Source organism: Phoxinus phoxinus (assembly GCF_949152265.1).
Source record: "Phoxinus phoxinus genome assembly, chromosome: 15".
Taxonomy (NCBI): domain Eukaryota; kingdom Metazoa; phylum Chordata; class Actinopteri; order Cypriniformes; family Leuciscidae; genus Phoxinus; species Phoxinus phoxinus.
The window spans coordinates 2,588,032-2,610,968 of NC_136890.1; the positions used below are offsets into that span (position 1 = coordinate 2,588,032).

General features: G+C 39.5%; 2 protein-coding genes across 8 annotated transcripts in view; one reads left to right on the forward strand and one right to left on the reverse strand.

Moving 5' to 3' along the window:
- cfap74 (cilia and flagella associated protein 74) overlaps positions 1 to 9,913 on the reverse strand; it is a 76,669-nt gene extending 66,756 nt beyond the window's left edge. Inside the window, exons 1-7 of one of the 5 annotated variants that reach the window (XM_079638339.1) lie at positions 9,870 to 9,913; positions 9,058 to 9,149; positions 8,108 to 8,183; positions 7,666 to 7,803; positions 2,451 to 2,549; positions 2,271 to 2,375; positions 18 to 191 (exon numbers count right to left, since the gene is read on the reverse strand). In XM_079638339.1, coding sequence (XP_079494465.1) covers positions 18 to 191; positions 2,271 to 2,375; positions 2,451 to 2,549; positions 7,666 to 7,803; positions 8,108 to 8,183; positions 9,058 to 9,130 — 665 coding nt within the window. In that variant the 5' untranslated portion in view covers positions 9,131 to 9,149; positions 9,870 to 9,913. Of the gene's footprint in view, positions 1 to 17; positions 192 to 2,270; positions 2,376 to 2,450; positions 2,550 to 7,413; positions 7,523 to 7,665; positions 7,804 to 8,107; positions 8,187 to 9,057; positions 9,150 to 9,865 lie in introns of those variants that run through there. The other 4 variants (XM_079638337.1, XM_079638338.1, XM_079638340.1 and 1 more) reach the window with 4 other exon arrangements.
- A 2,071-nt stretch (positions 9,914 to 11,984) lies between these two features.
- The window catches only part of gabrd (gamma-aminobutyric acid type A receptor subunit delta), a 36,207-nt gene continuing 25,254 nt past the window's right edge, over positions 11,985 to 22,937 (forward strand). For all 3 annotated transcript variants that reach the window (XM_079637686.1, XM_079637685.1, XM_079637687.1), the window contains exon 1: positions 11,985 to 12,227. In XM_079637686.1, the coding sequence (XP_079493812.1) occupies positions 12,160 to 12,227 (68 nt within the window). In that variant the 5' untranslated portion in view covers positions 11,985 to 12,159. The remainder of the gene's footprint in view (positions 12,228 to 22,937) is intronic.

The window sequence follows — 22,937 nt, forward strand, 5'->3', positions numbered from 1 at the left end:
TCACATTAAACTCTTACACTTTGTCATGTTGTGCTTTGTGTCTGCGTTGTTTGATAACGCTCTTCTCTCGCTGGAGTCTGAGCTTTTGTTTCTTCTTGTCCTGAGATTGGACGTTCTTCTCCTCCAGCTCAAGCTCCTGACGCAGAGCCAAGAAGTGACCCAGGTCGACCTCCACCTGGCACAGCTCCAGCCTGGAAATAACACAGTTACACTCTACATCCCCAACAACAGCATATTAAAGGCTTTCTGTTAGACAACCATGGTTTGGAGATTAAATCATGCTGTGTAAATGAATTTGATGAACTACTGTAAAAATACACAACTCAAGACTTCCTCTCCAATCTGAGATAAAACAAACAAATTACGTTTGTCCCGCAATTTGGTACCTTCATCAAAAAATTAGTTTTTAAATGTTATTTGAGAGCGAAATGAAATGATTCACATTGTGAACCTTAGTTTGGGATTCACAAATGTAGAGTGTGACCTTTTAAACACCCCTTTATATGACCTTGTAGTGTGTAATAAAGCTGTTTGTGAATGTAAAAGCTCTGCAAAGTTTTCAAGATCAAAGTTCACTACAAGATATTGTATATTCTAAAAGAAATAATCGATTGTGAACTGCTCGAAACAAGTCGTCTCGGACTCGCTCTGCAATTCCAGCCTATGCCAACCTATGTGGGTTTGTTACAAATGCCAGCCTTTGGCCTTCTGTGGCTGATCGCCAACCACACCAACTTTGACCCTCAAACACTGTAGTTTATCTAAGACTGGAAGAGTTTGGTTCATGTTGTTCATGTCGAGAAGAAAACTTTGTTTTCTGCTGATAAAGCAAATCCAATTTGATGAGATTGATACGGTAAAATCGTTACTGTTCGTATCACTATTTAGGGATCTCCCAGTCACGTGACCCCTAGCCGCGTGTCAGCCATTTTGACGGAATACATCCGTCAGCTACTCAGTGGCAATGGATCTATTATTAGGGTTGTGTAATATATATTATTATTAGACCATACTTATAATATAGTTATTAGTATAATTATTTTATAATTAGCCTAAGTATTTGCAATACTTTGCACTACAGTATTGATATAATTGCGTGCGCAAAATATCTCAATATTGAACAGAATCTATTTTTTCCCCCACCACTAACGTTATCTATTATTAGCGCAGCGGCCGTCAGCTAACTCTTCACGTCATATCATTGCACTTATTAGCATCAGAAAAAGATACAAGAGGAAGATAAAGGAATTAGGAATCAAAGATCCATATGAAGCACCACAAGTTCTTTTTTACAGGCATTAAATGTGTAGAAAAACTTCCTGACATTGAGTTCGGTGACATTTACAGCTCCCTTATTCACTTCCCATCACGCAAACTTAACACCGGAGCTTCATTAAAAGCATAGCAGGCTATCAGTATCATGAGTCCGGATGGGTCAGCAACTATTTGATTTGGACACCAGCGGGGAAGGATTTTTCAATCATCACCGCAAGGTTGGTCAATGTATTTTAATCACCAAATTATAGTAACGTTACCTGTAATAATTTTTAAACTGAGTTTACAAGGAAAAACACAAAATAAAATCACCTGTTTATTGCCACCAACCACTTGTTTCTCCCGTTTTATTTCTTTTGGGATAGACCTACGGTATAAAGAGATTCCTTTTGTATGATCACGTATCTGATCGCATCCAACTGCACAGCATCGCTCGGGCATGATAGGAATATTTCGCGACGAGCTGTAGTATCACCGGCGGTTTAGCATTTTCTATTCCGTCAAGATGGCTGCTCCAAATGGCGTGACGTCACGCGGGACATCCCTATATCCAGTGCTGAGGAAGATCCAGAGCTGAAGTTCAAGCGGTCGACCAATCACAATCTGATCTTGGGCAATCGGACCAATCAGAGCAGAGCAGCTCTCAGAAAGGAGGGGTTTAGAGAAACCGAATATTCAGACTGTATATTAAAGTGTTTTTTTGACCTTGGATGCATGTAGACCTATTGTAGACCTCCAAAACAAAACAAGGAGCATTTAAAATAGCATAATAAAAAAGAGAATTTTTAAACAGTTTAGAAATTACAGAATGAACAGAAGAATTTCCTCCATTGCTTGCTGACGAGCAAAACAACCACTACATTTCCAGAAGTTCAAAGCAGAGTTAAAAAATGATCACAATAAAAACAAATATCAAGACAAGAATGCAAGTTACAGTATCAAGATAGGGAGAATAAATACAATAAAATCCACATTATTGTAGATATGAAACTCACTCATGCTCTTTGAGGATCATGGCTAAATGATCACCCAGATCCTCCTCCACCTGCAGCTCGGCACACACACGCTTGTGTTGAGCTCCAAGCCGGAGCACCGCCACGCTGCGCAGAAGAAACCACAGTTAGACACTTCTTTCTCTTCTTCAGGGGACTTCGTTCTCAAAAAATGTTTTTTACCTGTTCTCAGCTTGTTTCTCTCTCTCTATATCCGATTCAATCTGCTCTCGGTTTTTCTCCAGCTCAGTCACATGAAGGTCAAATGCTTTTAGTTCCTCCCTTGAAGAAAGTGCATTTTGTACAAACTCAGATTTACAAATACATTTGTGTGTTATTCATAAGCGACAAATCTTCATTTAACAAGTCACTGAAAATGTTGTAGTTGGTAACGAGGAAAGAATACATTTCCCATTATAGGGAATGGAGAGATTAATGATTAAACTGTGAAGATCCCTTATAGAGGCCAGTTCACACTGCGCCGACAGACGGCAACACACACTTCATCGGGGTTTGTCGGATCAGTGTGTCTCCGGTCGGAGTCTGACGGAGCTTGTTTTCACAGATTGAACATGCTGAATCAGAATTAGACTGTCTGAGTGATGTAATCTGGTGACTGTCGGCGTGGATTGAATTTAGGTCACCATTTAAATCAATCAACACACTCACAACAATACCATTCGCATCATACCTGACTGAATGAAAATGCACGTTAATATTCTTTTATAATTGAGATTAGGTTAGGGGTTCGACTTTATGCTTAATTTGATATTTGGCTCATACGTTTTTGCACAGCCCAACTTATGATTTCAAAATCTCATATGAATTCTTAAGACTTATCATGAAACTGGGTTGAAAAAAATCCACATACTTGCACAACAAAAATATAATAAGCATTTCTCGTTTCATGCCTTGCCTTTGTTTTGTGTTTGATTACGTTTTTTAATTAAAGTTGCATTTGGGTTCTCAACCAGTTTGCCTCCAATGGATCATTCGTAACAGAATACTAGACCAAAACATGGACCCAGCAATTCGTCTCTTCCGCCTCAGCCAAGGTGACCGTCCAATTGAGGAGTATGGGAGGGAGTTTTATGAGCTTTGCCATGGGGTAGACTTTTGTGATGGTATCTTAAAGTACATGTTCCACCATGGACTTAATGAACCTATTTACTACCTCATGCCTGCCAATACCCTTCACTGCACTCTGGTGGAGTATATGGACTTTGCTCTTTTGTTGAGCGGCTCGTCATTCACTGTGGGCTTTGCCAGGCTGCCAAGCCAGAGACTGTTCACGTCACGTCTGCCGAGCCAGAGACTGTTCACGTCACGTCTGCCGAGCCAGAGACTGTTCAGGTCACGTCTGCCGAGCCAGACACTGTTCACGTCACGTCTGCCGAGCCAGAGACTGTTCACGTCACGTCTGCCGAGTCAGAGACTGTTCACGTCACGTCTGCCGAGCCAGAGACTGTTCACGTCACGTCTGCCGAGCCAGAGACTGTTCACGTCACGTCTGCCGAGCCAGAGACTGTTCACGTCACGTCTGCCGAGTCAGAGACTGTTCACGTCACGTCTGCCGAGCCAGAGACTGTTCACGTCACGTCTGCCGAGCCAGAGACTGTTCACGTCACGTCTGCCGAGCCAGAGACTGTTCACGTCACGTCTGCCGAGCCAGAGACTGTTCACGTCACGTCTATCCAGCTAGAGACTGTTCACGTCACGTCTATCCAGCCAGAGACTGTTCACGTCACGTCTATCCAGCCAGAGACTGTTCAGGTCACGTCTATCCAGCTAGAGACTGTTCACGTCACGTCTATCCAGCTAGAGACTGTTCACGTCACGTCTATCCAGCTAGAGACTGTTCACGTCACGTCTATCCAGCCAGAGACTGTTCAGGTCACGTCTATCCAGCCAGAGACTGTTCACGTCACGTCTATCCAGCTAGAGACTGTTCACGTCACGTCTATCCAGCCAGAGACTGTTCACGTCACGTCTATCCAGCTAGAGACTGTTCACGTCACGTCTATCCAGCCAGAGACTGTTCAGGTCACGTCTGCCGAGCCAGAGACTGTTCACGTCACGTCTGCCGAGCCAGAGACTGTTCACGTCACGTCTGCCGAGCCAGAGACTGTTCACGTCACGTCTGCCGAGCCAGAGACTGTTCACGTCACTTCTGCCGAGCCAGAGACTGTTCACGTCACGTCTGCCGAGCCAGAGACTGTTCACGTCACGTCTGCCGAGCCAGAGACTGTTCACGTCACGTCTGCCGAGCCAGAGACTGTTCACGTCACGTCTGCCGAGCCAGAGACTGTTCACGTCACGTCTGCCGAGCCAGAGACTGTTCAGGTCACGTCTGCCGAGCCAGACACTGTTCACGTCACGTCTGCCGAGCCAGAGACTGTTCACGTCACGTCTGCCGAGTCAGAGACTGTTCACGTCACGTCTGCCGAGCCAGAGACTGTTCACGTCACGTCTGCCGAGCCAGAGACTGTTCACGTCACGTCTGCCGAGCCAGAGACTGTTCACGTCACGTCTGCCGAGTCAGAGACTGTTCACGTCACGTCTGCCGAGCCAGAGACTGTTCACGTCACGTCTGCCGAGCCAGAGACTGTTCACGTCACGTCTGCCGAGCCAGAGACTGTTCACGTCACGTCTGCCGAGCCAGAGACTGTTCACGTCACGTCTATCCAGCTAGAGACTGTTCACGTCACGTCTATCCAGCCAGAGACTGTTCACGTCACGTCTATCCAGCCAGAGACTGTTCAGGTCACGTCTATCCAGCTAGAGACTGTTCACGTCACGTCTATCCAGCTAGAGACTGTTCACGTCACGTCTATCCAGCTAGAGACTGTTCACGTCACGTCTATCCAGCCAGAGACTGTTCAGGTCACGTCTATCCAGCCAGAGACTGTTCACGTCACGTCTATCCAGCTAGAGACTGTTCACGTCACGTCTATCCAGCCAGAGACTGTTCACGTCACGTCTATCCAGCTAGAGACTGTTCACGTCACGTCTATCCAGCCAGAGACTGTTCAGGTCACGTCTGCCGAGCCAGAGACTGTTCACGTCACGTCTGCCGAGCCAGAGACTGTTCACGTCACGTCTGCCGAGCCAGAGACTGTTCACGTCACGTCTGCCGAGCCAGAGACTGTTCACGTCACTTCTGCCGAGCCAGAGACTGTTCACGTCACGTCTGCCGAGCCAGAGACTGTTCACGTCACGTCTGCCGAGCCAGAGACTGTTCACGTCACGTCTGCCGAGCCAGAGACTGTTCACGTCACTTCTGCCGAGCCAGAGACTGTTCACGTCACGTCTGCCGAGCCAGAGACTGTTCACGTCACGTCTGCCGAGCCAGAGACTGTTCACGTCACGTCTATCCAGCTAGAGACTGTTCACGTCACGTCTATCCAGCCAGAGACTGTTCAGGTCACGTCTATCCAGCCAGAGACTGTTCACGTCACTTCTGCCGAGCCAGAGACTGTTCACGTCACGTCTGCCGAGCCAGAGACTGTTCACGTCACGTCTATCCAGCCAGAGACTGTTCACGTCACGTCTATCCAGCTAGAGACTGTTCACGTCACGTCTATCCAGCCAGAGACTGTTCACGTCACGTCTGCCGAGCCAGAGACTGTTCACGTCACGTCTGCCGAGCCAGAGACTGTTCACGTCACGTCTGCCGAGCCAGAGACTGTTCACGTCACTTCTGCCGAGCCAGAGACTGTTCACGTCACGTCTGCCGAGCCAGAGACTGTTCACGTCACGTCTGCCGAGCCAGAGACTGTTCACGTCACGTCTATCCAGCTAGAGACTGTTCACGTCACGTCTATCCAGCTAGAGACTGTTCACGTCACGTCTATCCAGCCAGAGACTGTTCAGGTCACGTCTATCCAGCCAGAGACTGTTCACGTCACGTCTGCTGAGCCAGAGACTGTTCACGTCACGTCTGCCGAGCCAGAGACTGTTCACGTCACGTCTGCCGAGCCAGAGACTGTTCACGTCACGTCTATCCAGCTAGAGACTGTTCACGTCACGTCTGCCGAGCCAGAGACTGTTCACGTCACGTCTGCCGAGCCAGAGACTGTTCACGTCACGTCTATCCAGCTAGAGACTGTTCACGTCACGTCTATCCAGCTAGAGACTGTTCAGGTCACGTCTATCCAGCTAGAGACTGTTCACGTCACGTCTATCCAGCCAGAGACTGTTCAGGTCACGTCTGCTGAGCCAGAGACTGTTCACGTCATGTTTATCCAGCCAGAGACTGTTCACGTCACGTCTGCCGAGCCAAAAACTGTTCACGTCACGCCCAAGTTGGCTGCCATTTCAGAGTCTCGTCTCGAGATGGCTGCCGTTCCAGAGTCTCGTCCCGAGATGGCTGCCGTTCCAGAGTCTCGTCCCGAGGTGGCAGCCGCCGTCCATGTCACGGTTTGGCTTTTGTTTCTTGTCATTGTCATGTTTCTGTGTCTTCTCATGTGATTCCCTTCTTGTCATGTGATCCAGCCATGTGTCTTTTAATTTGTTAATCGTCTGATTATTGTTCAAAGGTGTTCCTTGTCTTGTAATTAGTCTGTTTATTTAAGCCCTCATGTTTGCCCTGTGTCTTTGTCTAGTATTGAATGTTTCCGGTCGTTGTTCTCGTTTCATGCCTTGCCTTTGTTTTGTGTTTGATTACGTTTGTTAATTAAAGTTGCATTTGGATTCTCAACCAGCTTGCCTCCAGTGGATCATTCGTAACAATATCCATGAAAACCTGCAGCACTTCAGCATAGATGCAGAATCCCTGTGCATGTGCTGCTGTCGTCAGTCACATGACTGCAAACTGTTGAGATTAGACGTAATTAACGTGTTGTGTGTTTACACACCATATCAGATCTGCACCAATCACATGCAGTCAGCATTTTTGATTTGTGAGCTGCTTGCATCCCTGAATTAAAAATAATAATAATCTCCTTCTCATTACTGTAAAACATCACTAAAAACAGCAAACAAAGTACAGCAAACACAACCATGATACAATTGTATTGTGTGTTTTTTTAAGGTAATGAGAATGAGATCTTTTTTCATTAATTTCATTATTCATACAAAATAGAATTACTTTTTGTTTTGGGTGAAACATGACCCCAACATTTCTCAGAGTTTTTCTGAGATTTACCTAAAAGCTGTGAATGCACTATTTTCAATGGAGAAGGCATTCTGTGTTTCCAGCTCGACGGCTCTGAGCGGCTCAGTCCACCTACAGTAACAGCTTTCCTGTGGCATGTGCTCACACCATGATGTACATTAGAAAACACAGTGGGAGGCAGAGATTCACAGAGTCTAAAACCCTTCCCACCCTGAGAGGTTGAGGCAGATTTATCTGTGAACTGTTATGGGAAGGGCCACGTTATAAGAGGAGGAGACAGACCTGGCCTGTAGCAAATTCAGCTTCTTCTGCTGGTAAAAGGTGTCCAGTTGGGCCAGAAACGTTTTAAGCTTGAACATGCGTTTCTTGTCAATGTATTGCGTCTCCCCGCATGTGTCATCTTCACCATCACTCATTTCCCTTAGACAAGGTAGACAAGAGCCAGAAATAGATATACAAACATCTGAACAGTAGTGTATATCAATATTGAATGTAAAAATCAATATTAATCTTAGTGAAGAAAGAAAAACACACACACACACACACATTGATGGTTTATAAAATCAAGATTAGTTAATGACTGCATCAGATTTTTATTTATTTATTTTTATTCATTCTTTTAACCATTCATGTACGTCTCCACATCTATGAAAAAAACAGTCTCAGCTGTAGCTTCCATGATTATTTATTAAAATAAATAATGAACATGCATTTTAACACCTACCAATCAGAGCTGCCAAACCCTGTGGACCAATCAGGGAAGTCCTCCTCAAACCTGAAGATGTCATCCAGAGTGCCTTCTTCTAAAGGAAATATAAAGGAAGGTAAAGACATGTACACACACACACACACACACACACACACACACACACACACACACACACACACACACACACACACACATTAAACATCTGAGTTATGTTATGTTACATCACCATTAAAACTAAATGTGTGTGTGTGTGTACATGTCTTTACCTGTGTGTGTGTGTGTGTGTGTGTGTGTGTGTGTGTGTGTGTGTGTGTGCGCGTGTGTGTGTGTGTGTGTGTGTACACGTCTTTACCTTTGTGTGTGTGTGTGTTTATGTATGTGTGTGTGTGTGTGTGTGTGTGTGTGTGTGTGTGCGAGCGAGCGTGCGTACGTACGTGTGTGTGTACTGTGTACACATGTCTTTACCTGTGTGTGTACACCTGTGTGAGTGTGTGTGTGTGTGTGTGAGTGTGTGTGTGTGTGTGTGTGTGTGTGTGTGCGTGCGTGCATGCATGCGTGCGTACGTGTGTGTGTACACGTCTTTACCTGTGTGAGTGTGTGTGTGTGTCTTTACCTGTGTTTGTGTGTGTGTGTGTGTGTGTGTGTGTACACATGTCTTTACCTGTGTGTGTGTGTCTTTACCTGTGTGTGTGTGTCTTTACCTGTGTGTGTGTGTGTGTGTGTGTGTGTGTGTGTGTGTGTGCGTGCGTGCGTGCGTACGTGTGTGTGTACACATGTCTTTACCTGTGTGTGTGAGTGTGTGTGTGTCTTTACCTGTGTTTGTGTGTGTGTGTGTGTGTGTGTACACATGTCTTTACCTGTGTGTGTGTGTGTGTGTGTGTCTTTACCTGTGTGTGTGTGTGTGTGTGTGTGTGTGTGTGCGTGCGTGCTTGCGTGTGTGTGTGTGTGTGTTTACATGTCTGTACCTTCTCTGTGTGAGCCAATACTATGAGGCTCATGTTCAGTTGCAGGTGTTGAGAGATCAGCACTGTTCGCCATATCCACGTCTCCTCGTGTCCTGCAGGAGTAAACCAGCTGACAATAACATGCTCAAAGAATGTTTCTTGCTAACTTTCCATCAAAGGGATACTTCACCCAAAAATGAAACTTATGTCATCATTTAGTCACTCTTAAAGTTGTTTCAAACCTGTATTAATTTCTGTCTTGTGCTGAACACAAAAGAAGATATTTTGAAGAATATTGGTAACCAAAATAAAAATACTATGGAAGAATTTCAGAAATGTCAGAACTATCCCTTTAAGTTCATGGGAACGTTTCAGAATAGTTAAAGAACATTCAAAGAACATTCAAAAATATTAAGTATAACATAAAAAATAAAATAAAAAAAACCTTAGATGAACTTCCAGCTAAAACATTTTAAGAAAAACATAGCCTATGTGTGCTTATGTTTTAAGAACATTATTAAAGACCCGATAACGTCAAAAAGAACGTCCTATTAACATTACTGGAAAAAACGTTTGTTCATAACTTTGAGAGAACCTTGCCAGAATGTTCTCTGTTAACCGGGAATATAGGCTAGATAATGATCAATCGCCATCTGCAGATCAGAAATATCAAAACAGGCTGTATATAAGTATTGTTTAAAAAAAGCAGCCTAGCGATCTCGATTGTTTGTCTGGCAATAGTCGCTGGCTGATAATAAAGTATTCGATCAAAAGGGAACGTATACACTGCCTAAAAAGTTATTCGTATGACAGAATGTGCAAATATTACCTACTTTTTCCTGTCAACTTCTGGAGTCGCAGCAGCTTCTGTTGTGTGTTTCCATGGCAACAGATTCGCGCAGTACCTCGGGAAATGTAGTGGCTGCAAATGTCTGTGTTGTGTTGTGTTAACTGTTAACGTTATGTTAGGCCTATGTTATATTATATTATGTTGTGTTGTGTTGTGTCGTGTCGTGTCGTGTTGTGTCGTGTAACTTGTGTTGCGTTGTGTTGTCCGATTCACAAATTAAACACCTTTAATGAGTCAAAGAGCTGTTTGCTTTTTTAAGTCACCATGAAATCAAAATGGACAATTCTTGTTTAAAAAAAAAAAATGGAATAGCCTATTCGAAATAGATTACAGGACAGAAATGCTGAGATTACAATTTTATATATATTAGAATAATATATTAGAATATTATATTAGAAATCTTCTCTTAATTCTCTTATGACGTGTTTACTGGCGCGAGGGAGCAGCAACCAATTTGATAATACATTTATAATAAATACTGCAATATAAGTGTCCCTTTTGATTTCATGGTGATTTAGGCTGATTGTATTTTTGAAAATATGTTTCCAAAGTTGTTTTTTTAAACAGGATATTGTTTATTATATTATATTATATTATATTATTGGTATATAGGCTATATGGTTATGATATGACCCTGCTAATAATAACTTGTGGCGGTCTCAATGTGTGTGTGTGTGTTGTGTACATGCCTTTTTGTGTGTGTGTGTGTGTGTGTGTGTGTGTGTGTCACACTGTTTTGTATAGATTATGAAGACTAAATAATCTCACAGCTCAGCATTTCTGTCCTGTAATCTGTAGTGGTGAAAATCCTCGAGGTCCACCTCTTATTCACTAACAACACATCTCTATCCATCTCTCTATTCTGTTGTCTTCTCTTTCTCTCTTTATGTCCTCTCGGCAGACACAAACTCCCGGAGCATCAGCTTAAACACGGGCTATAAACAGTGTCAATAGCATGAAGGATTTCTTAAAACCCTTTCGATGTTCAAAGTCAACAAGAGCTTATGTCACTGAACGCACTATTACATCATTTAAGCTCATGGCCTTTATATATGTCAGACAACAACACACAAACATCAGACACAAACAAAGCAAACAATAGTCTGACACTAACAATAGTGCGAATGATTTAACAAAGAACTTGGATGTGTGTTGATGCCTTTTAAACCTCTTCATAAAGTATTCAGGGTGATGATAGAGATGACAGTAAATCAGGGTTGATGTTACATAAGAACATTGTTTTATCGTGCGAGTGCTTGTATCCTCCACGAGCGGAGGATTTTAATCTGATGTGAACGAAGAGGGGGCCGTTCATTCAAATGAATCGGTTCGTTCGAACAGTTAGATTTGCTGAACCGATTCTTTCAAGTCAACGATCAAAACTGTTCTCACTTTGTATTTTATGTCCAATCTTTTGCTGGTACATTGACATTTTGTCGTGTATTTTAAGTGCAATATTGTTTATAAAGCCTAACTATTGTATATTGGTTGTATTTTAAATAAATTAACACGGTTTGATTATATAGGGTTTGCTATTGCTTCGATCTAGTGTGACATGTATTGCTTGAGTGGAGAGATTATTGTCATATGGCAAGCCGTTTTTTTTATTAATTTTCAGGATATTAATTCTTGGTATCAACAATTACATTTTCACTAGTTAAAATGCTAATACTTGATATCAGGAATTAGATTTGTACTGGTAAAAATGGCAATTTTTGACATCAGGAATTAGCATTTTAACTAGTGAAAATGTAATTGTTAATATCAAGAATTAGCATTGTTAGCCTACTTGTGGAAATGTACTAATTCCTGATATCAAAAATGGCCCTTGTTACTAATTCCTGATATCAATAATGATCATTTTAACTAGTGAAAATGTAATTGTTGATACCAAGAATTCATATCCTGGAAATGAATAAAAGTTAAAATGGCTTGCCATAATTGTAATAAGATAGGATAGGAGATGAGATGTCAATATGTCAATGAAGACTATGAGATTTGTAAAAAAAAAAAAAAAAGTTTGTTATCGGAAAGTCGAGGGATTCACGAACGCTTGCCGAATCGGTTGGTCAATTCGACAGAATCGTTCGAACGAACCGACTCATAAGAACGATTCGTTCGAGAAACGGTTTAACGGACCTCGCGATGGTTTCTCCGCAGTCGGGATAAGGCACAGGCAAAAACATGGATCATTATAGCGATTTTCCTGCGATTCCTCACAGAGGCTGTGAAAACCGGGATATTTGAACCAGTCCGAACCGTGTTCGCGCAGAATGGACGCGCTGAGTTTCTCCGTGACGATCTTCTGGTTTGTGCTCGTCGGTGAGAACAGAATGAGCAGGTGAGAAGAAAACGCGTGTCATTCACCTCAGGATGAAGATGAGGATGATGAGGATGCACACATATCCATACATATCCATATCTGAGTACAGAGCGCAGTTTGATTGATTCTCAAAATATTGCTCATCTTTATGAAATGGCTTTACGCACGCAGTGAATAAACGCATGATCTGTGAACATGAACATCCATCTTTTCAGTAATGGATTAAGTTGATATTTCCAGTGAGGCTATAAACTGCATCTCATGTATCGCCTACGCCTCCAAAACAGAAATGAACAAATATTGTTAAATGACAATGTTAAACATGTAAAACAAATTTAAGCTGAAAGTCATCATTCATAAAAATATTGTGTAATAGGCTAGCCAGGTATTGTATCTGTAGAGCACTTGCTTATCAATATATATTCACAATACAGTAGCTAAATTACCTCAATATTCTCGCTGTTGCTTGGAAATGGGGCATTTTTTCACGTGCGCGTCTTTTGCTTGTAGCCTAATAATAGATATGAATTATAATCGTGGTTATGTATGGTAGCTATAAATAATATGCTATCATAAACATATGTTTAATCTCTTTTTCACACAGATTCAAATGTGCATGCATTTATTACATCTCTGCTTTTGGTTGTTGCAGTTCATTTCACGTGGAAACATCATGTCAACACATTACGGGTCTTTTGCCCCCTTGTGTACAGTTCACTTATGACTGATAAGTGTGTGTGTGTGTGTGTGTGTCATGATCATTACGCATCTTAAATTCAAAAATAATACACAGACATGATGTTAACATCCCAACAAACATGTTGTAGGCTATTTTTTAGATTATGTTTAAGTTTTTAATCAGTGTATAATTTGTTTTTGTTTGTGTTTTTTTCACACTAGCCTATATATTTGTATTTTTACAAATCACAATATGCTGTCATCAAAACATTGATGTTCACTGATGGAGTCTGTTGTGTCCGTGGGATTTGCATGAAGCTTTACACTTAAAATGTAAAAATGGCAATACACTTTTTCCCTTTTAATTTAATTTGCAGTGAGACACAAATGGCATTTTATCAATATGAGGTGACTCAAAAAATTACTATAAAATACACCAAAAATATTACATAAAATGTTCATTACACATAATGGGGATAAATTAAAGTTAATTATTTTCTATGAATAAAAAAGGCTTAGAGAGACTTTTTGTTTCACTTCGAAGGGTTTCATAGTGAAACTCGTAAAATTAGAATATTGTGCAAAAGTTCATTTATTTCAGTAATTCAACTTAAAAGGTGAAACTAATATATTATATAGACTCATTACATTCAAAGTGAGATATTTCAAGCCTTTATTTGTTATAATTGTGATGATTATGGCTTACACCCAGCAGGCACAAGACGTCTATATGACGTCAGTCTGACGTTGGACCCCAACGTCGGACAGACGTTGCATTTTGGTTGAATATGAAAATCGGGTTGACGTCAGAACCTAACGTCAATTTGACGTCAACTTCCAACGTCTCTCCAACGTTGTAGGTAGACGTCAGACTGACGTTGGGTTATGACGTCAACCCGATTTTCATATTCAACCAAAATGCAACGTCTCTCCAACGTTGGAGGTAGACGTCAGACTGACGTTGGGTTATGACGTCAACCCGATTTTCATATTCAACCAAAATGCAACGTCTCTCCAACGTTGTAGGTAGACGTCAGACTGACGTTGGGTTATGACGTCAACCCGATTTTCATATTCAACCAAAATGCAACGTCTCTCCAATGTTTGAGATAGACGTCAGACTGACGTTGGGTTATGACGTCAACCCAATTTTCATATTCAACCAAAATGCAACGTCTCTCCAACGTTGGAGGTAGACGTCAGACTGACGTTGGGTTATGACGTCAACACGATTTTCATATTCAACCAAAATGCAACGTCTTTCCAACGTTTGAGATAGACGTCAGACTGACGTTGGGTTATGACGTCAACCTGATTTTCATTTCCAACCAAAATACAACGTCTCTCCAACGTTTGAGATAGACGTCAGACTGACGTTGGGTTATGACGTCAACCCGATTTTCATTTTCAACCAAAATACAACGTCTCTCCAATGTTTGAGATAGACGTCAGACTGACGTTGGGTTATGACGTCAACCCGATTTTCATTTCCAACCAAAATGCAACGTCTTTCCAACGTTTGAGATAGACGTCAGACTGACGTTGGGTTATGACGTCAACCCGATTTTCATATTCAACCAAAATACAACGTCTCTCCAATGTTTGAGATAGACGTCAGACTGACGTTGGGTTATGATATGACGTCAACCCGATTTTCATTTTCAACCAAAATACAACGTCTTTCCAACATTGGAGATAGACGTCAGACTGACGTTGGGTTATGACGTCAACCCGATTTTCATTTTCAACCAAAATACAACCTCTGTCCAACGTTGGAGGTAGACGTCAGTCTGACGTTGGGTTATGACGTCAACCCGGTTTTCATTTTCAACCAAAATACAACCTCTGTCCAACGTTTGAGATAGACATCAAACTCAAGTTGGTCCAATCTCCAACAGTGTCAACACAACATTAGCTGTCAAATTCCAACATAAATATATATACTAAGAGATATATGGTTATTTTGTTGGCATGGCATTGAACTTTTAACAGAGCCAGGTTTTCATTGTAAAATAAAAATCAACATACAAAGAAACTTCATAGCAACAAGGTCGAACAGAGGTCAAGATCCAATGCGAGACAACCCAAAAGTATCTTAAGACAAGAGCAAACAGAAAAGTAACTTGGAGTACACATATGTTGTTTATTAGATAAATGACAAAACAATTAAATGGATTCTAAAAAAAAACTTTTATTAGTATATATATATATATTTTTACATTATTTTAACAGAAATAGATTATAAAATTAGTTTTTTTTTTGTTTTTGTTTTACATTATTTTAAAAGTAATAGAACTATAAATCTTCAACTATAAAGCAAATTTACCATTATCCTTTATTTTTTATATCTAACAATCTTTCTTTCTCCCACCTCCGCCCACCCTGTCTGGGGCATATTTTAAACAAAAGGCGACAGCCGCTGAAATATTTGCCTCCGTCTCCTTGGAAGTCCTCTGGACACTCTCTGTAAGAAATATTTAAAAAAAGGAAATTTATGGGGAATATAGGTTATGATGCACTACAGTAAGCATTAAAACTACAGACATTAAAGTGCAAATCTATTGCTAACCGAAAAGCACATAAGAAAACCCACTGTTAGTGATAAGGTTATAGCAGAATAAGATCAACTACAGGACGGGCCTTCAATCTAAAATTTGTAATCAAATTTATTACGTGATAAATTGATTAATGAATCTAATTAACCACAATCACATTTATCATCATTTGAATGGAAACGCTTCATAATAAAAATATTTATTCAATACCATTAAAAAATTGTGACACTTGACTAAAGCATTGAATATCTCAAGGTGGCATTAATCAAATGGGTTTATTTCCAAATAGCCTACATGTTGTTGTTTTTTCATTTAATATAATTAAGCTTATCAATTATGTTGCCATAACGGTTTTTATTATTATTGTGGAGCTCGACATTAGGCATTGTAATATGGTCAAGTTACTTGTCCGGAGAGAAAAGAAAAAGTGTTCTAGACTCGCCTCTTTAAAATCAGCACCAAAAACATACCTGGCAACAGCAATGGCTTTATCAGACCATGGAAAGGAAACAAAACGCATAAAAAAACCCCAAAATAAAAACAAGGTGATGTCAAAGTTGGGTATACATTCATGGGTTTTACGAAATAGCCTATACTTTGTAAGACTCGTCCATTAAGCAAATTCCATTTACATATCCAATATAAGTTATTGTAAAATATTTATATTTCTCAACTCTTTACTAAAAATGTCAATGACGTGACGCCTAAATTCTCTGTCCGGTTGCATTTTTTTTTTTATTAATAGGTTTAATTGGGTTTAATTTCAAAATGGGTTTAAACGCATAACAAGATACCAAATATGTACTTTAACTTTTAAAAAAGCATTAATTATTTGTAATTTTCTGTTTTTTAAAGTGCCAAAATATCTTATTTTGACTATCCGGCCATACTTTCTTTTTTGGAAACATTTTTGAAATTACTCTAAATTTATGCATATTTATTTTCTGCAATATTTGGCATGATTTCCAAAGTGTTTTGTAAATTAATCCTGTACAATATTGCAAATCATTTGTATATTTGCATCATAATATACAAAACAAACGTTGTCCGATGATGTGCATTTTATGAATGGGCGACCATCAAGAAACAACCAATTAGGCCTATCTGTGCATTAGTTACTTATGAACTATGCATATTAGTGCACCCGGATTGTAAAGTGTTACCCAAGTTCTCAGTAATTAAATTGTTTGCATTTCTTTTGAGTTTTTGTAAGTAATGATCTCATATTTTTGTTCTATAATTTCAGTTGCCTTCTTAAATGTAGTTAACAGACTTGTTTTCCTGTAAATCGCATTAAACTGATAAAAATACCATTGACTTAAGCATACTGTATCAGTGATTCATATTTCAGCCACAGAAATGAGAGATTTTATCTTTTTATTTGATAGTTATTGCTATTATTGGTCATGCCTAGGGGTGTGACGGTTAGTATATGACCGTGAGACCGACTGTTATAGTTAAACACCGTCATTAGAACTATATAACCGCCAAAACCATGTTATTATTTTATATTAATATATTATTATCTGCTGTTTTATTATATATTATATTTTTTACAAACATTTTTTAGCAACAATTATTTTCATTTTTTAGATAGGATCATAAGATGCGCAATATGTCGGGAGACATGTTTTTTACATGGAAGTTTTGTTTTGTAAATCATCAGAAATTACAACTTCAGTTTTGCTCTGTAGAAAGCCTTTCTTTAAATTTCGTTTTGTACAAATTTGTATCTTAATTTTAATAAATGTTTCATCAACCAATTGCATGTATTTAATAAATAAAAAGCAAATATAGCAGACAATATAATAACCGGTCCGTGACATGGAGGCGCCGTCGAAAATGGGCCTATATAGCCCAAGTAGGCCTACGTCATTGACCCACGAGCACATTTTACACAATAAAGTGATCGAGAATCCACGACAAAGGACAAATATGGCCACATTTTAAACATTTTTTATTTTATGTGTCATGTGGAGGGCTCCGTAAAATTAATGTAAATTAAAGCATTCATTTCACGTGCTATAACGTTTCCCCGACTCCCCCAACAGCGGCGATACTTGCGAACAGACAAGCCGGCTCACGTGCAGTTCAGTCAGAAAAATGTGCGCTGAGGCGACTTTCATTTCACTACTTGTACTATAGTTATGTATAGTTATAATATTTAAGTCACTTTTAACTGTACATTATTAAAGATACTCTGGCAATGCAGTTAGTAGCTAGCCTAGGCTAGGTGGAAATTCGCGCCAGTTCACAAAAATCCATTGCTGTCCCACAGAAAATTAAAACTAATAAACACCCATATTTATTTATATTTTCCTTACCTCTTACTAACTTGCATCGTCCACAGCAGGTATGTCAGCAGGATGTTGAAAGGTGTGCAGTGCCCGCGCTATGCAGTGAGTACAGCTAGAGTGGAACGTGAGGTATTTTCCACAAGGATGGAGCAGAGGAAATTAATGCTTGCCTAACTGTGATTGGTTAGTGAGGTGTTTTCCACAAGAGGATAGGGCAGAGGAAATTGATGCCTAACTGTGATTGGTTAGGAATTAATTTCAAATTTCTTTCAACAAAACAAAAACCAAACTACACTTCAATAGGCTAATTTGATTTTATTATCGTTATTCATATTCTAATCATTATTTGTATATTAATACTTAGGCTACTGCGTTTGTCTGACAGCTGCACTGTTATGAAGCTTTAAAATAAATTATGGGTGAAATGAGTGGGTACAGTTGAGACACTTTTTGATTTTGATTTTTCACACAAAATAGATACTGAAAACAAGTGAATTTCCACATGACATGCTACATGACATTTCATTAGCTTGTAGACTAAGATATAATCAATCAATAAAACCCATAAGTAGTTTATATTTTCCACAATTAGCTCATAAAAATAAGGTGCTTTTTGTCTCAACGTTGTCTCAACTGTACCTATATGTGGTATAAGGATTTCAACATCCTTATAAAACTCATTTTAGAAAATATAGGCTATTCATTAAATAATACACAGTTTAAATATTACAAATATCAAATTTTATTTTAATTTGTGTCCTGTGCTGGCTAATTACGACGTTTAACCTGTTATCATAACACTGACCATCTAAACAGCGTGTGATGTCTATGGATCTTTATCGCTGGGACACCTCGCACATTTCTCTAATTTTTTCAATGACCTTGCATGACACAATATCATGAAATATGCCAGTTTTTAGGGCACAGAATAACTTTTGTATACCAGTTACGTTTAACAGTCACATAAGGATAAGCTATTAATTGTGGAGAGTGCATGGTGAAGTGAACGTCTTAATTTAGAAAAAATTTTTTTGCTGATATCTTCAGATCGGAGATGTGTCTGTTGTTCAAATTTTCCACGATCAAAGAGGACACTAATACGCATGTGCACAACAAAAATCACAACGTGTGCTTGCTGCGCACGCAAGTTATTTAAGGTGTCTCAACTGTACACATGTCTCAACTGTACCCAGTCTACCCTATGTCTGTGTCTCCTCATGGAATCCAAATTATAAGGCCATTTGTTATAGCCTTCAGGGCCATGAGGTCCAACTCACCAGTAGTCCTGATAAAACAACTAAAACCTTTGTCAGGTGGTTGGGCGTATGCTATACAGATGTTGAGTACTGTTACCACTAGGCCTACCTGTAGCCTATTCATTGCTCTCTGATAAACTGCGTATTTTGATTTTAAAAAAAATTGATTACCCAAAGGCACAACTTGAAGAGGTAGTTCACATTTCACCCACACAGTGGTATTTGCTGTTCGGGTAGATAATCCAAATTTGAACCGTCTTTCCCTCTTGTAAGAATGAGCAACTTACCTTGAGTGTGCTGCTCTAAAATGAATAAAGTGTATACACCTGCAAACAACATTTTGAGCAGCAAACCAGCTGATTTAAAAATATATATATATATATATATATATGCAAAACAACACAAGGTGGTTTAGGATTCATTATATAATTGTAGAAATAAGTATAAAATATGTTAAAAACGAATCCCAAACAGTGTTGTTGTGTGCACCTTTACAGCACTCTTTCAGAATTTGATTGCTTGGTGTAGGCCTATTTTAAACATTGAATTTATCTTACCCAACACTACAACTGAAATCATACCAAATATGTCTAATGTTGCCTGTATCCTTTTTTAGATGTATAAATTAGCATGCTGACGTTTGTGTTTAGTAATGATATACAGTCAACAAAACAACAACATCTGATAAAGGAATGTCTTGTCTAGATGTTAACATTGTGACAGTGCTGGGTTTAGACCACCATACCTCACGATAATTTAGAAGATTGTGACCCAACAACACATTTTAGTATTTGACATCAATATGATGTTAGAATTTATTGTTGTGTGGACGTTACCATTACAACGTTAAGGAGACATTGGGTTTTGAAATGTCATTTTTTGACGTCACTATGATGTTGGCTTGACATTGTAGTAAATACCACAACCTAAAACCAACAAAATATCAACGTCTAATGATGTTAGAGTTTGACGTTGTGTGGACGTTAACATTATGACGTCAGATGATGTTGGGTTTTGGTCACCATACCTCATGACTGAATATAATAATAATAATTCGTTACATTTATATAGCGCTTTATCTGAGACCTCAAAGCGCTTCACCTAGAAGGGGGGAATCTCCTCAACCACCACCAATGTGCAGCATCCACTTGGATGATGCGACAGCAGCCATATTGCGCCAGAACGCCCACCACACACCAGCTTACTGGTGGAGAGGAGACAGTGATGAAGCCAATCAGTATATGGGGATGATTAGGAGGCCATGATGGACAGAGACCAAGGGGCAAATTTGGCCAGTATGCCGGGGTTACACCCCTACTCTTTTTCGAAGGACATCCTGGGATTTTTAATGACCACAGAGAGTCAGGACCTCGGTTTAACGTCTCATCCGAAGGACGGGTATATAAGTGTTTGACATCAAAATGACGTTGTCTGGAGACGTTGGCTTGACGTTGTATTTTGGTTAGTGAAAACCACAACCTAAAAACAACAAAATATCAACGTCTAATGATGTTAGTGTTTAACGTTGTGTGGACGTTACCATTATGACGTCAGACGACATTGGGTTTTGGTGACCATACCTCATGACTTAATGTCAGTGTTTGACGTAAATATGACGTTGTCTGGAGACGTTGGCTTGACGTTGTATTTTGGTTAGTGAAAACCACAACCTAAAACCAACAAATAATCAACGTTTATTGATGTTATAATTTGATGTTGCGTGGACATTACCATTATAACGTCAAATGACGTTGTATTTTGGTTGGTAAATACCACGACCTAAAACCAACAAAATATCAACGTCTACTGATGTTATAATTTGACGTTGCGTGGACGTTACCATAATGACGTCATATGACGTTGTATTATAGTTGGTAAATACCACGACCTAAAACCATCAAAATATCACCGTCTACTGATGTTATAATTTGACGTTGCGTGGACGTTACCATTATTACGTCAGATGACGTTGTATTATGGTTGGTAAATACCACGACCTAAAACTAACAAAATATCAACGTCTACTGATGTTATAATTTGATGTTGCGTGGACATTACCATTATAACGTCAAATGACGTTGTATTTTGGTTGGTAAATACCACGACCTAAAACCAACAAAATATCAACGTCTACTGATGTTATAATTTGATGTTGCGTGGACATTACCATTATAACGTCAAATGACGTTGTATTTTGGTTGGTAAATACCACGACCTAAAACCAACAAAATATCAACGTCTACTGATGTTATAATTTGACGTTGCGTGGACGTTACCATTATTACGTCAGATGACGTTGTATTATGGTTGGTAAATACCAAGACCTAAAACCATCAAAATATCAACGTCTACTGATGTTATAATTTGACGTTGCGTGGACGTTACCATTATTACGTCAGATGACGTCCCAGATAGCAAACTGACATCGAATCAATGTGGAAACGACGTTTCTCGTGACATTGAAACAACATCGTTTTGCTCATCGAATTAACGTTGAATCAACGTCAGACACGCCATTTCAATGTTGAATCAATGTTTTATTTTCGGTGTAATAAATATTGAACGTTGATTCAACGTTGAAATTTGATTGATGATTGATACTAACCTTTACAACTAAAAATCAACGTTGAATCGACATCGGTCTGCTATCTGGGGTTGTATTATGGTTGGTAAATACCACGACCTAAAACCAACAAAATATCAACGTCTACTGATGTTATAATTTGACGTTGCGTGGACGTTACCATTATTACGTCATATGACGTTGTATTATGGTTGGTAAATACCACGACTTAAAACCATCAAAATATCAACGTCTACTGATGTTATAATTTGACGTTGCGTGGATGTTACCATTATTACGTCAGATGACGTTGTATTTTGGTTGGTAAATACCACGACCTAAAACCAACAAAATATCAATGTCTACTGATGTTATAATTTGACGTTGCGTGGACGTTACCATTATTACGTCAGATGACGTTGTATTTTGGTTGGTAAATACCACGACCTAAAACCAACAAAATATCAACGTCTACTGATGTTATACTTTGACGTTGCGTGGACGTTACCATTATTACGTCAGATGACGTTGTATTATGGTTGGTAAATACCACGACCTAAAACCAACAAAATATCAACGTCTACTGATGTTATAATTTGACGTTGCGTGGACGTTACCATTATTACGTCATATGACGTTGTATTATGGTTGGTAAATACCACGACTTAAAACCATCAAAATATCAACGTCTACTGATGTTATAATTTGACGTTGCGTGGACGTTACCATTATTACGTCAGATGACGTTGTATTTTGGTTGGTAAATACCACGACCTAAAACCAACAAAATATCAATGTCTACTGATGTTATAATTTGACGTTGCGTGGACGTTACCATTATTACGTCATATGACGTTGTATTATGGTTGGTAAATACCACGACCTAAAACCAACAAAATATCAACGTCTACTGATGTTATAATTTGACGTTGCTTGGACGTTACCATTATTACGTCAGATGACGTTGTATTTTGGTTGGTAAATACCACGACCTAAAACCAACAAAATATCAATGTCTACTGATGTTATAATTTGACGTTGCTTGGACGTTACCATTATTACGTCAGATGACGTTGTATTATGGTTGGTAAATACCACGACCTAAAACCAACAAAATATCAATGTCTACTGATGTTATAATTTGACGTTGCGTGGACGTTACCATTATTACGTCATATGACGTTGTATTATGGTTGGTAAATACCACGACCTAAAACCAACAAAATATCAATGTCTACTGATGTTATAATTTGACGTTGCTTGGACGTTACCATTATTACGTCAGATGACGTTGTATTTTGGTTGGTAAATACCACGACCTAAAACCAACAAAATATCAACGTCTACTGATGTTATAATTTGACGTTGCGTGGACGTTA